The 14571-nt window shown below is 35.2% G+C and overlaps 1 protein-coding gene across 2 annotated transcripts in view; it reads left to right on the top strand.

Moving 5' to 3' along the window:
• Nucleotides 1–14571, top strand: part of Thsd7a (thrombospondin type 1 domain containing 7A) — a 389770-nt gene that overhangs the window by 195243 nt on the left and 179956 nt on the right. For both annotated transcript variants that reach the window (XR_007341524.1, XM_048785998.1), the window contains exons 3-4: nucleotides 11139–11387; nucleotides 14280–14461. Coding sequence is in view for 1 of the 2 variants with exons in the window: in XM_048785998.1 (XP_048641955.1) it covers nucleotides 11139–11387; nucleotides 14280–14461 (431 nt within the window). In the remaining variant the exon portion in view is untranslated. The remainder of the gene's footprint in view (nucleotides 1–11138; nucleotides 11388–14279; nucleotides 14462–14571) is intronic.

Here is a 14571-nt window from a genome sequence, read left to right as displayed (position 1 = left end):
CAGCACCATTTGTTGAAGAGGCTATCTTTTCTCCAATGTATACTTTTGGTGCTTTTGTCTGGTATAACTATTTATGTGGGTTTGTCTCTAGTACAGAGCTTTTTATACATGTATATAGAGTTATAAAGAGAAAAAACATATAGAGGAAGAGAGAGAGGCAGACAGACAAAGAGAGAAAGAGGAGGAAGGAAACATCAAACAACCCAATTCTAAGTAAAGAAGCTGCAAGCAGGATTTACAGCTAGTGCTTGTTTGCCTCATCAATGGCAGATATGCAGCCTACTTATTTGTAAGGAATGGAAAAATTTGCAGTCTATTAATTCATCGGCTTCCAATGACAAAGAAAATCATCACAATGTGTTATCATGGGGACGGATGGCTCAGTATATGTTGGGAGACTTTCTGAGAATTGTCCACATAATTGATACTAACGTTTGCTTCAGGGAGGCAAAGATGATTGGAAATAGGAAATGGGATGCCAGATGGCAAATAGTGTTGGCAAAAGTGCCTAGACCGGGTTACTTGTCTCTGGTCCAGTGAGGATACTGGACAGAATTGCAGACTACTGAAGGAACTAGATAAGAGTTAATTTTAGTAAGTGACAACCTGAGAGGTCAGTGAAAATATTGACAGATTATGGAGGAGCTCTATTACTAGATGGGAAAATTTGGATTTGATCTTGAAAATGTAAGTATATTGGAAATCTATATTTAAGGTGCTAAAACAAAACAAAACAAAAACTATAGTGGTTATTTGGGGAAATTAAATATGCCATCTTCAAAAAGAAGATATGTTTTAACAAGTGTTATGATCATTAAATGAGCTATAAAAATTATTTTTAAAGAAGATTTAAAACGACAACTTTTTTGTTGTAGTGATATAATCTGAATTAGCCAAAGTGAATAAAATGAAATTTATAATTTATCTTATTTCAGAGAAATGATCTTTCTGTCATCTCTTAAGGAAGTCTTTAAACAAAATTATTTTTTTTCCCATAGAATTTTTTTTTACTTTATAAGACAAAATATATGACCCAGATCAATATATTTTGCACTTCCTTTTTTTCAATATCTATGAAGTTTCTCTAAGACAACGTGTACTAAGTAGCATCTGCTTCTGTCTCAAAGCCAAGCTTTTGTTCTAATCATTCTCGGCCTTCTGGCTATCCTGAAAGCACCATCTAAATGAAAAGGAAGTTGTCACAGTGACCATAACATATTCACCAGGTTACATGGGCCAAAGCATGGCTTACCCACACCTTTGACTTCCAGGCAATGGGCACATTCTCAAAAAATCATAATGAACCAAAATGCACACAGTTCTCCCAAGCTCAATAGCATCAACTTTTTTCTTGGCCAGAATACAGCAGAGAATGATAGAGGATAGAAGCTGAACAAGTAAGTAACCATAGAAGATTTTGTGACCCAAAGGAGTCTCACTAATAATTTCAAAAAGAAATTAATAAATATCATAGCATCTGTGGTTTCACCAAAGTGTTCTTCAAGGCCCTGTGTGAATGAATGCAGGACTAAAATGAGCCCCATGCATAGTTCGTCTCTGCTCTTGTGGCTTTGGCTTTCAACTCTGACAAGCTAATGATTTCTAAAACTATACATGTCATTCAAAGCTTTCAACAAATCCCTGATTCTCAATTCTGTATCAACCTACTGCATATTTCTTTCTGTTGGATATATCCTAGACACATCCACATCAAGTCATTGATGTTGAACTCCTTTTGAACTGTCAGAAACTAGTTTCTTATTCTGTGTTCTCCATATCAGAAAATTGCAATGCTGAAGCTAGGGACATCTAAGTATTTCCTGACTCCTTCCTCTCTTTTAACTCCTTCAAATGTCCACCAGGTCCTATAGTTTCTAACTCACTTTTCTTATATTCCACAATGTATTTAGTATCTACTACCATTGCTTTCCTTGAAAACTTCATAAACCTCATAAGCAGAAAAATTTATTTGTATTGGTATTCTGCTACTTTCTAGATGTATGTCTTAGAGGAGACATTTAGATTCCATTACCTTATATGTAAAAATAGATCACCTCAATAGAGTTATGGAAAAAAGACACATGAATTTTTTTTAAAGATGCATACATTGAAGAAGGCCTTTGGTTTTTTGGGATTGGCTAACTTCATTTAGCATGATATTCTCCAACTCCATCCATTACTTGAAAATGCCATAATTTTATTCTCTTTTGATGCTAAGTAATATTCCATTGTGTATATGTACCACAGTTTCTTTATCCATTCATCTATTGAAGGGCATATAGGTTGGTTACACAGTTTAGCTATTGTGAACTGAGCTGCTATAAATATTGATGTGGTTGTTTCACTATACTATGCTGATTTTAAGTCCTTTGGGTATAGACTGAAAAGTGGGATAGCTGGATCAAATGGTAGCTCCATTCCAAGTATTCTAAGGAGTCTTTATACTGCTTTCCAGAGTGATTGCACCAACTTTCAGTGCCACCAGTAATGTTTGAGTGTGCCTTTCCCCCCACATCCTCCCTAACACTTATTATTGCTTATATTCTTGATAATTTGCCATTCTAGCTGGAGTGAGATGAAATCTTAGTTTTGATTTGCATTTCTCTAATTACTACAGAAGTTGAACATTTTTTCATGTATTTGTTTATCTTCTTCTGTGAAGTGTCTGTTCAGTTCCTTAGCCCATTTATTGATTGTTTTTTTTTTTGTTTTGTTTTGTTTTGTTTTGGTGTTAAATTCCTTATATATCCTGGATGTTAATGCTCTATCTGATGTGTATAGTAAAGATGGTCTCCCACTCTGTGTGCTCTCACTTCACATTATTGATTGTTTTCTTTACTATGAAGAAGTTTTAATCCCATTTATTTATTCTTGATTTTATTTCTTGCCCCTTAGGAGTCTGATTAAGGAAGTCAGGACCTACTCTGACATGATGAAGATTTGGGCCCACTTTTTCTTCTGTTAGGCCCAAGGTCTCTAGTTTAATTACTAGGTCCTTGATCCACTTTGAGTTGAGTTTTTTGCATGGTGAGAGATAGTGATTTAATTTCATTTTGCTGCACATGGATTTCCAGTTTTCACAGCACCATTTGTTGAAGAGGCTTTTTGCCAATGTATGTTTTTCAGTTCCTTTGTCTAGTATGAGATAAGTGCATTCTTGTGGGTTTGTCTCCAAGTTTTTTATTCTATACCATTGATCTACATGTCTATCTTGGTGCCAATACCATGACATTTTTGTTACTATAGCTTTATAGTATAGTTTAAGGTATGGTACTATGATGCCTCCTGCTTTACTCTTTTTGCCAAGGATGGCTTTGACTATTCTGGGTATCTTATTTTTCCAAATGAATTTCATGATTGCTTTTTCTATTTCTATGAGGAATGTTGTTGGGATTTTAATTGGAATTGCATTAAATCTGTATAATGCTTTTGGCAGTATGGCCATTTTGACTATATTAATTCTTTTATCCAAGAACATGGGAGAGAGATCTTTGTATCTTCTAAGTTCTTCTTCAATTTCTTTCTTTAGTGTTCTGTAGTTTTCAATGTATACATCTTGCACCTCTTTTGTTAGATTGATGTCCAAGGTTTGTTTCTGTTTTTGTTTTTGAGGCTATTGTGAATAGGGTAGTTTTCCTAATTTCTCTTTCAGAGTATTCATCACTGATGTATGAAAATTCATTTGATTTATGGATATACATTTTCTTTCCTGCTACTTTGCTGAACTCATTTATTAATTCTTGAAGCTCTGTGGTGGAGTTTTTTTTTTTTTTTTTGATCCTATAAGTATAGAATCATTTCATCAGCAAATAGTGATAGATTGAGTTCTTCTTTTCCTATTTGTATCCCTTTAATTTCTTTCATCTGTCTAATTGCTCTTGCTAGAGTTTCAAAGACTCTGTTGAATAGGAGTGATGAAAGAGAGCATTCCTGTCTTGTTCCAGTTTTTAGAGGGAGTGTTCTTTATCATGGTACACTATATTTTTAATATGTTCTGTATGCAATTTGCCAGAATTTTATTGAGAATTTTTGCATCTACATTATCAGAGATATTGGTCTGAAATCTTCTATCCTTGATGTGTCTTTGTCTGACATATATATCAGGTAGATTCTAGCTTTATAGAATGAATTTGAAAGGGTTCCCTCCTTTTCTATTTCATGAAATAATTTGAGGAGTATTGATATTAATTCTTTTTGTAGGTCTTGTAGAACTTGGCTGAGAATCCATCTGATCCTGGACTTTTCTTGGTTGGTAGGCTTTTGATGGTGTCTTCTATTACATTACTCAAAATTGATCTGATGTTTAAATTGTGTCTGTCCTCCCAATTCAGTTTGGGAAGATCATATTTCTCTAGAAATTTGTTGATGTCTTTGAGATTTTCTATTTTATTGGAGTATAAATTTTCAAAATAGTCTTTAATCATCTTCTGTATTTCAATAGTATCTGCATGATATTTCCTTTTTCATCATAAATTTTAGTAATTTGAGTCTTCCCTCTCCTCCTTTCATTAGAGTGGCTACGAGTTTATCAATTTTATTTATTTTTCAAAGAACCAGCTTTTTGTTTTGTCAATTTTTTCAATTGTTTCTTTTGTTTCAATTTCATTGATTTCAACTCTAATTTTAATTATTTCCTGTCTTCTACTACTTTTGGTGTTGATTTCTTCTTCTTTTATAGGGTTTTGGGATGTAATGGCAGGCTTTTTTGTTGACTTTTTATTCTTTTAATGAATAAGCTGAATGCAATGCACTTACCTCTTAGCACTGCCTTCATATTGTCCCAGAGATTTTGGTATGTTGTATCAGGGTTCTTATTTACCTCTAAGATTTTTTTTTAATATCCTTCCTGATGTCTTTTGCCATCCATGCATCATTCAACAGTGTACTATTTAGTCTCCAGGTGTTGTAGTAGCTTCTATATTTTAGTTTACCTTTGATTTATAATTTTATTTCATTATGATCTCATAGAATGCAGGGTAGTATCTCTGTTTTTTTGTATTTGATAAGAGTTGTTTTCTGGCTTAACATATGGTCCATATTAGAGAAGAATCCATGTGCTGCTGAGGAAAAAAGTGTGTTCACTCACTGATGGATGAAATATTCTATAGATGTATGTTAAGTCTAAATTATTAATTGTATTATTGAGTTCTATACTTTCTTTGTTTAGTTTTTGTTTGGAAGATCTATCCAGTGATGAGAGAGGTGTGTTAGAGTCACCCAGTATTATTGTGCTGTAATCTATCTGAGTCTTGAAACTTAGAAGGATTTGTTTGATATACGAAGATGTTCCATTGTTTGGGGCATAAATATTTATGATTGGTGTGTCTTGTTGATGTATGATTCCCTTAAGCAGTACAAAATGTTCTTCTTTATGCCTTCTGACTAACTTTGGTTTGAAGTCCACATTATCTGATATGAGGATGGAAACCCTTACTTGTTTATGTCGTCCATGTGAGTGGATGTCTTTTCCAATAAAATGAGTCTCTTGAAGGTAGCATATTTTTGGTTTTTTTTTTAATACAATCTGCCAGTGCCAGTGTATGTCTTTTAATTGATGAGTTTAGGCCATTAGCATTCAGTGTTATTATTGAAACAAGGTTTGTATTCCTGGTCATTTTGGTTTGATTTTGCTTTTTCACTTGATGTTGTTTCTCCTTTGATTGGTTTTTCCTCCCTTTGCTGATTTCATTGTTGGTTTTCATTTACATGTCATAGAATATTTTGCCAGGGATGTTCTGTCATGCAAGCTTTCTCTTTGTAAATTCTTTTAACTTTTGTTTATCATGGAACGTTTTTATTTCATCATCAAATATGAAACTTAATTTTGCTGTATAGGATTCACGGTTGGCATCCATTTTCTTTCAAAGCTTGGTATATGTTGTTCTAGGATCTCCTAGCTTTGAGAGTCTGGTTGAGACATTTGCTGAGATGCAAATAGGCTTTCCCCTATATGTAATCTGAAACTTTTCTCTTGTGGATTTCAAAATTCTGTCTTTATTCTGTATGCTAGGCATTTTCATGGTAATATAAATTGGTGTAGATCTGTTGTAATTTTGTACATTTAGTGTCCTGTAAGCCTCTTATATTTGATTTTCCATTCATTCTATCTCTTTCTTGAGGTAATCGTTAGCTACCTGTATTTGTTCCCTTATCTCTTTGTTTGAGTGATCAATTTTTGCCTCTATTTGCTCTCTTATGTCATTGTTTGATTTGCGGATCACTTTAATTGTGTACATTCTGAACTCCTTCTCTGACATTTCATCTACTGTGCTCTCAATGGATTCTATAACTGTATCATCTTGGTTTGTTTGGGGTACTTTCTTTCCATGTCTTTTCTTGCTTTAGTGTGTCTTCCTGATGCAAGGTGTTACAGTTTCTCTCCTACAATCTTATAATGTCCCTGTAAGTTTCTGGTATCTCACCTTTAAAGGGGAGATCCATTTTAACAGCTTCCAATGCAAACAATATACAGCTTTATACCAAATAATTGCTGTTTAGACCATTAAAGTTTTGTCATAATAAGCAGAAATGATATGTTCAATTAATATCCACAATATGTACAGTAGGTTTCCAAAAGGGTCTACAGTCTCTACAGGTGGACAAAGAGAAAAATGGGGGGAAACTGGGTGTGATGTTTATGAGGTAGGAGGTGAGAATATAGAGGTATAAGATCATAGGAAGAATGAAAGATGAATCAAAAGAAGTTGGCAGTTAACAGGAGAAAAGAGAGAAAGAGGCAGCCCTGTGCAAGGCTCTCTCCTGTCTCTGCAACAAGATGGTGGCTATTAGCATACCCGCTAGGTGTGCTAATAGCCACCATCTTGTTGGTGTAACCAAATCTGCAAGGACCTTGGTGATGGTCTTCTGGGTCCTGGCTGGTGTCCCAAGATGGGATGCTGCAAGTAAAGATGGTGTCAGTGGCAGCGGAGGTAACTCAGGATGGCACTGAGGTATCCCAAGGTGGAGGTGATCACTTTCCAAGATGAGGCTGAAAGGGTGGGCCTTATGATGGCTTTGTGCTGCCTATTTGAGATGTAGCACTGTGATGTGCTGTGCTATGGAGGGCAGGTGCCTCAAGGCCCTGCCTGTTGTCCCAAGGTGGAGGCTGCTACATGAGGAGGGCTATGGCAATGGCTGCAGTGTCCCAAAATGCAGGTAGGCTGGGGCAGCCCACATGGTCCTCAGCTCCATGGAGGAGCAGTCCTGGGCCTGGGCCCCTGGAATGGGTCAGAGGGTTAGTGGATGCAGTCCTGGACCTGGGCCTGGGCCTAGGCCTGTGCCTCACCTGAGCCTGGGCTCCCCCCTCCAAGGGTTGGCAGGAGTGGTCCTAGGCCTGTTCCTGGGCTCCTCTACATTTTGGTGGGGAGGGGGCCTGGGCCTGGCCCCAGGCCCTGGCTCCCAGGCAGGAAGGAGGTCCAGCTTTACTACTTTCTAAGCAAGACCTGGGAAAACTTTGCAACTTCCCTGCAAAGTTTGTTCATTCGTTTATTTATTTCTAGAATTTTTATTTGGTGCTTTCAAAAATCTACCCTTTTTAGTGTCAAGATATAAAACTCTTATTTAAAATTTTTAATAGACAAGATAAGCATTATTAATAAATGTAATACATGGAGAAGTCATATGAATAGATGATGCAACCATAGAAGAATGAGGAATGTGGTCATGAGGTGCTGCCTGAAGACTAGCATTCCTCTTTAGAATTGCTGTACTCTTTACTCTTCTATCCTAAGACATTATCAATGATCTAATACAGCGGAAGATGGACAGTGAGTGTCAACCAACCTCTCTTTCATAAACCCTTTTGCCAGAGCAGCTAAAAATTAAAAATTAGGCAGTAAAAAGAAGAAATTGCATTTCTTAATTCTTGGAGTAAAGTTGAACTAATAATAACACCTACTTCATAATATTGATCCAAGGGATAAATAATTTTATACATGTAAAGATTAGAAGAGTATCTAGTAAACACTTAATGTATATTTATTATAAATAGCAATATTGTTATCATCATTATAGTCTCCACTTATAATGTTTATCAGAAGTATAAATGTTGTTGTTATGATAATCTCCTTGTCTTAGTCATGTACCCTAATAACCTTTTCTCCCACCTCACCATCAGAAACTACATAAAATACAAATACTATCATATTTTCTGCTCTGACCTTTTAAATGGCACTCTCATCCACAAGAGGTCTTAATGTGGAACTATGGTATTGCCTTGGGTCTAATCTAGGCCTTTAACTTCTATTCTTATTTCTACTGCTCACCACAAACTCCCTTTTGTGAGGCCAAGGAAAAAATTTATTTTCCACCACCCAACATGCTTTGTCATCTCATATCTTTATTAATTACCTTCATCTCAACAGGACAGATTCTAATACATAGTTTAAAATTCACCACAATAACCTCTTATTTTATGTAACCTTCTGTGCCTGTCTTCACAGAATTATATGCTTCATATAATTACTATAATCTTGTCTTTCTGCTTCCAAAACCCAGCATTAGAATTACTTATACATATTTGTTGAAATGTTTAGGATACTGGAAAATTACATGAAAATTATATATATATATATATATATATATATATATACATATGTACATATATATGTGTGTGTATGTATATATTTGCATGTGTATATATATAAATATTATTCATATTTTATGCAAATTTTTATATGTAGACTCTATTAAAAATGAATATTTGTTAGGAAAGTGTATCTATTTTGGCTTTTCCATACTTACTAACTAAGTCTTCTTAGGACAACCAGAACATTTGCCAAGTGCATAGATGTTACAAAGCCTGGGTTTGTGAATACTGATGTTAGCTAATTCACATTGCCAGTAACTTTGGCATTGGCCTCAGCTAAAGTAGTTGTTCTAATGAACTAAGATTTACAGCCAGTTCAACTGTGAGAAGCCAGCCCAAATGGTCCAGAAAATAGGCTCTGCTTTTAGAAAATCTAAGTTTCAATTCGAGTTCATAACTTACTCACTGTATGATCTTTAGCAAGTTCCCTAGCCTCTAGCAGGCTGCTTCCCTGTCAAATGGAACTGACAGTGATAGAAACATAAAATGATTTAAGTTAAGTAATATGAGTCAAGTTTTAAATTTAGGACTTCCCAAGCATTCGACTTTGCAAGACTCAAGGCTACCATAAGCCACACTCGACATGGTTCTGCCTAGAGGGGTAGAGAACAGGAACCAGAGCTTGTCATCATTGCAGCATCAGACATTCTCCATCTGGTGAGAATCGTCCTAGCAGTCCATGCAGCATAGCTCAAATGTAAGAAGCATATACATCAGGTATGTCCAGTAACTGTCCTGACTTTAAAAAAAGCTTCATTCTACATAGGACTCAACAACTCTTAAAGTGATCCAAGAGTCATGGCCTACAAGGTCCCTCAAAGAAAAAAAATCCCGTTCTAAGAGTTGCCACACATGGTACAGCCCAAAGCTCTATCTTCTTACCAGGTATTTATAGTTTCTTCAGAGTAGGTATACTTGATCCAAAGGGCTCATTTATTATTAATGATATGATCTGGTAACATAATTGATATGTCTGCTTCCATCAGGTGACCAGGATAACTGTAATTGGAAGTAGTAAACTATTAGTCAAACTCTCTTTAAAAGGTTAAAAGAGGTTGTTAATCTTTGCCATTCATAGACTATGATCTTATTAAATATTAGATAAAGGATAGTGTGCCAGCATATATGAAAATGATCAAGGAAGGATAAGAAATCTATCTAAGATGATATAAAATATGTATATTTCGTAATAAATGGATTTTAGAGAACAACATTTGGTTATTATTTTACCTGATTTTCATGGATTAATAAGTAAGTATAAGAATGAAAACTTGCTCATCATATAGAAAGTTGTGCTCCATGGTTAGTTAGCCTTGTGCTTAATGCATCATTAATGCTCAGTACATAGCAGTTGAGTAGAAATCAGAAATTGTTCCCTCTCTGTTGTCATAGAAAAAACAGAAGCAACTCAGAGAGCCCTTTTGCCACCACTCTCAGCTTATCTTCTGCTTAGACCTCTCACCTCCAGCTAATTGACTTTGAGGCTTTGAACTCTAATTGTCTCATAAGAATTCAATGTTCATACACATGAAAGTAGGATTAAGAAGATTGCATGTGAATTGTTACAGTAAAATGGGCATGTCTTTCTCTGTGGTTACCACAGATAAATACGGCACCTGCATGAGGAGACAGAATTGGCAGTGCATTCTCCCATTGGACCAAACAGCTCTACCATGACAACAGGCTGCCTGTGTAAGCATATGCTATTGGTTATGGACACTGGTGAAGAGTTCAGCTGAGAGTCAACACAAATCTATTCCATTCCAGTAAATTTCCTCAAAGAATGCTCTTAGTTGTTAACATCCACCATATATTCTGCAGCTTCAAATGTAGACATTATAATTTAGAGTCCAATATAACTGTAGTTAAAGTAGAAGTTAAATAGTCAAAAGTTTGGACATAAATACTTCATTGATTAAATAAATATTAGAGATATATTTAGAGGAAATATCTATAGTATAAAAGTAACTAGATCTATTTTCAATACTTATGATGTATTTAAATAGGATGCTCATGTGTATATTCCCTATTAAAGTATGGATTGAAGAAGTTGCTATATTTAAAGAAGCACGCATTATAACTACAAGTTATAAGTAAAGTTTCAAACAATATTAAAAATAATGTTAAGGCACATATTAAATTAATTTTTCTATTCAAAACAATATTTAAGTTAGCCAAACATGCTTATTTAAATCACCAAACAAAACAGAAATTAGTATCTGTTAACAGTTCTTAGTTTCAAATTTTCTAAATTAAAGCAAATCTGGAATGAGTAACATGTAAACTTAGCTTCAGCTAATTTTGCTTATTTCTTTGTATTTTCTATTTCCTAGGAATGGTTTAACAACTCTTACAAAATAGGAAACAATTCAGACGTTAGTTTTGAATTTGCTTTTGAACATTGTAGATGCTAGTGTATTTTCAATGAAATTGGAATTACACCTCCAAGTAGAAATTTAAAAATGTATAAACCAGTTTTACTCTGGAGTATAGAAGACATTATTCATAACAGCCTGAGAGTCTATGATGAGACTATCACTGCTCTTTACAGCTTTTGCCAGCAAGAGAAGCTGCCAATGACAGTCCAATCCTGTGTTATCACCAAGGAGTGCCAGATGTCCGAGTGGCTGGAATGGAGCCCGTGCTCAGCAACATGCCGTGATCCTGCCTCCCCAACAGGCACACGTGTCCGGACACGAACCATCAGGCAGTTTCCTATTGGCAGTGAAAAGGAATGTCCAGAACTTGAAGAAAAAGAACCCTGCGTGCCTCAAGGAGATGGAGTTGCCCTCTGTGCCACGTGAGTTAATAAAGAGCAGTGTGCCTCACTTGTGTGCTTGTTTAGCTATTTGATTTGAATTTAACAGTATGTTAAGAAATAGTAGGAGTTTTATTTTTTTATTTTTTGGTGTGTGTGTGTGTGGGGGGGGGTACCTGGGATTGAATTCAGGGGCACTCAGTCACTGAGCCATATCCCCAGCCCTAATTTATATTTTATTTAGAGACAGGGTCTCATTGACTTGCTTAGCACCTTGCTATTGCTGAGGATGGCTTTGATCCATGGTTTTTCAATCCCCATTCTAAAAGGAAGAACAAACTTTCAAATCATAGGTTCCTATGATCAATTAAAATTCAGCCTCTGGGACTACAGGTATATGCCATTGTGCCCGGCAGAAATAGTGATTTTTAACACATCTTAAACAGAAAAATAAAATATCTCTTTATAAAATCTATCCTAAAAAATACTTGTTTTCCAGAATAAAAGTGTTGTTAATAGCACTACTTCCAAATCTCCATAAGGCTAAAATTTCAGCAGCAATTATATAGTGATGTACTTTCTTTTTTTACTTTTTTTAAAAAAAATATTGGTTGTTTTTAATTATGTACTAGGTGTTGGCAAACGTTTTCTGTTAAGGAGCAGCTCATAAATACATTAGGTTTTTTAAACCACATAGGTTTCTGTTGTGATGATTCAACACTACCATTGGAGCTATACACAATATGTAAACAAATTAATGAGTCTTTGTTCTAATAAAACTTTATTTACAAAAACAGACAGTAGGTGGATTTGCTCCTTAATCCATGGTTTTTCAATTCCCATTCTAAAAGGAAGATCAAACTTTCAAATCATAGGTTCCTATGATCCATTAAAATTCAGTAATGTATTGAACAAACCATATTCAATCAAGTAAAATACTACATCAAAATAATGAGACTTTAAAGCCTTAAATATAAGAATTGTATTTATTTTTATGTGTTTGTTGTTTTAGCACCAGCATACATCATAAGACCTGGCACACAATAAGTGCCCAATAAATGCTCACTGAATTTAAATAAAATTAGACTAGTTCTGAAATATTTGGCAGTATAACAAGATTATTTTTGTCCTTAAAATATCATTCCAAAGCATTACTGTGAATTATGTTGGCAATAATAATATTTCAGCTTAATTTGAATATCAAATGTTTATAAAGCAATGTAGAGAATCTTAGTGTTTCAATGGAAATGCATAAAATTCATTGAGAGCTTCTCTGGAATATTCTACACACCTAAAGAACATTCATACAATTTGGGCTTTATGAACCAGTGAGGAGGCAAATTAATATTACTATTCCCACTAAATCTAATAACAAAAATTAGTGATGATTTATATGAGATCTTCATTTCTGCTATGTCTTAGACTCACCTCTCTGTTTCCTTTCTACCTATCTTGACCTGTCCCACTGACTTTGGTGGACCCTCTCCATGTCATAGGCACAAGGATACGTCAGGATTTTCAGAGTGTTTTCTCTCCTATGAGTTTCTTCTATTTTTTTCTTAAATTAGTACCTTATTCTTTATTCTTTCAAATACTATTAACAAATACTATTAACAAAATAAGTAAATATCTTTGAGTTTCTTTTCTTACTTTGTTGGAGTACCATTTTTCTAAAATGTATTACCTATTATCTTTAATAAAATCTGTTCCTTCCCATAAAACTCCTGATCTTGACCTAATTCGATTTTTTTAAAATCACCATTTTAGCTTCCCTAGCAAATGACTTATTTGGTTTTATTCCTTCTACCCTACTCTCATAGCCAGGTATCAATTATCCACATGTCTAGAATTGACATGAACACTGTTCTTCTTTTAGGAACAAATGTCAAGATTGTCTTTCCTTGATGACCCAGATCTATATTGAGTTATACCATGAATCTCCACTAATAAAAGTGAAAAACAAGTATGAATCTCTGTATTACTGTCAAGAAACTTATCACTGACAGAGGAAAGTATCCAGAACAGACATCTGTGGGCCCCTTTAGTCTTTCTGTCTGATGGAGAGGAGTATTAGCATGGCCTTTTATACCTATTTTGGCTGTTAATATAATTACCAAGGTAGCATCTTGGTTAAAGTGACACCAAGTGCTATACGAGCCATTTCTTTAGGCTTTTAGAATATCCATTTTCTTAGAGGGGAGAAATGACATCACTTTCTATCTTCAGTGGCATCAGAAATGGTTCCCTGGCTATCTCCTCAAGTATGTGTTGGACTGACAGTCCCCCGACATTTCTTTCACATCATAATCTTGATTGGAGCTTTAATTGAGAATCACAGATGGTCTTTCCTGTGTTCCACTGATTAGAAATGTCAGCTCTTTTCATCATTCATCAGCATTTATCAGGAATGCTCAGCATTACAGAAGAAAAAAATTTATTCTTGAAAACTCTGAATTTCCTGTTATATTTTTAAGTCCTAAAACACAATTATAATTTTGCTTCAGTAGGAAGAAGCAATTTTCATTCATTTTCTTAAAGACAAAACAAACATTTGGGTTCATCATCGCATAGAATATTTTCTTAGATTCAATCCTCCTTCGTTTATGAGCATCCAGAAAGGGCAGGCTTGGGTTCAGCTTAATTGAACATAAAATTTCATGTTTTCAGCATTATGCTCTCTTTTCATAAAATATTTATAAGGAACTTCCAGTAGTAGCAATTAAAACAGGATCACTCTAAATGTAACCCCTTTTTAAATTGAGCGCCGCTGAGGATAAAGGAAGGATTGAAATTGGATGTGCAAGGCCCTTGTAAAGTCAATGATGGAGTCCAGAGGAAAATGTTTTTAGATTAATTTTTAGAATACAATATGAGACGAGTAGAGAAGCGTTTTATTCGATAAGCATGGTGGCCGCCGGCATTTTCTTTCTTTAGGTATGGCTGGACAACAACAGAGTGGACCGAGTGCCGCGTGGACCCTTTGCTGAGCCAACAAGACAAGAGACGTGGCAACCAGACCGCCCTCTGTGGAGGAGGCGTCCAGACCCGAGAGGCATACTGCGTGCAAACCAATGGAAATCTCCTCGCGCACTTAAATACCCGCAAAGACAGAGAAGGTACTTTCTACTTTCTTCTAAATGATTCATTCCTGGACAGGGTGCCTGTGATTGCTCTGGAGCCACATTTACAGGGTCATTTGGGGGCACGAAGAACAACATTTCTGTTC

Source organism: Marmota marmota, unplaced genomic scaffold (assembly GCF_001458135.2).
Source record: "Marmota marmota marmota unplaced genomic scaffold, marMar, whole genome shotgun sequence".
Classification (NCBI taxonomy): domain Eukaryota; kingdom Metazoa; phylum Chordata; class Mammalia; order Rodentia; family Sciuridae; genus Marmota; species Marmota marmota.
The sequence above is the reverse complement of the archived record's forward strand: the minus strand, read 5'-3'. Positions and strand labels throughout refer to the sequence as shown.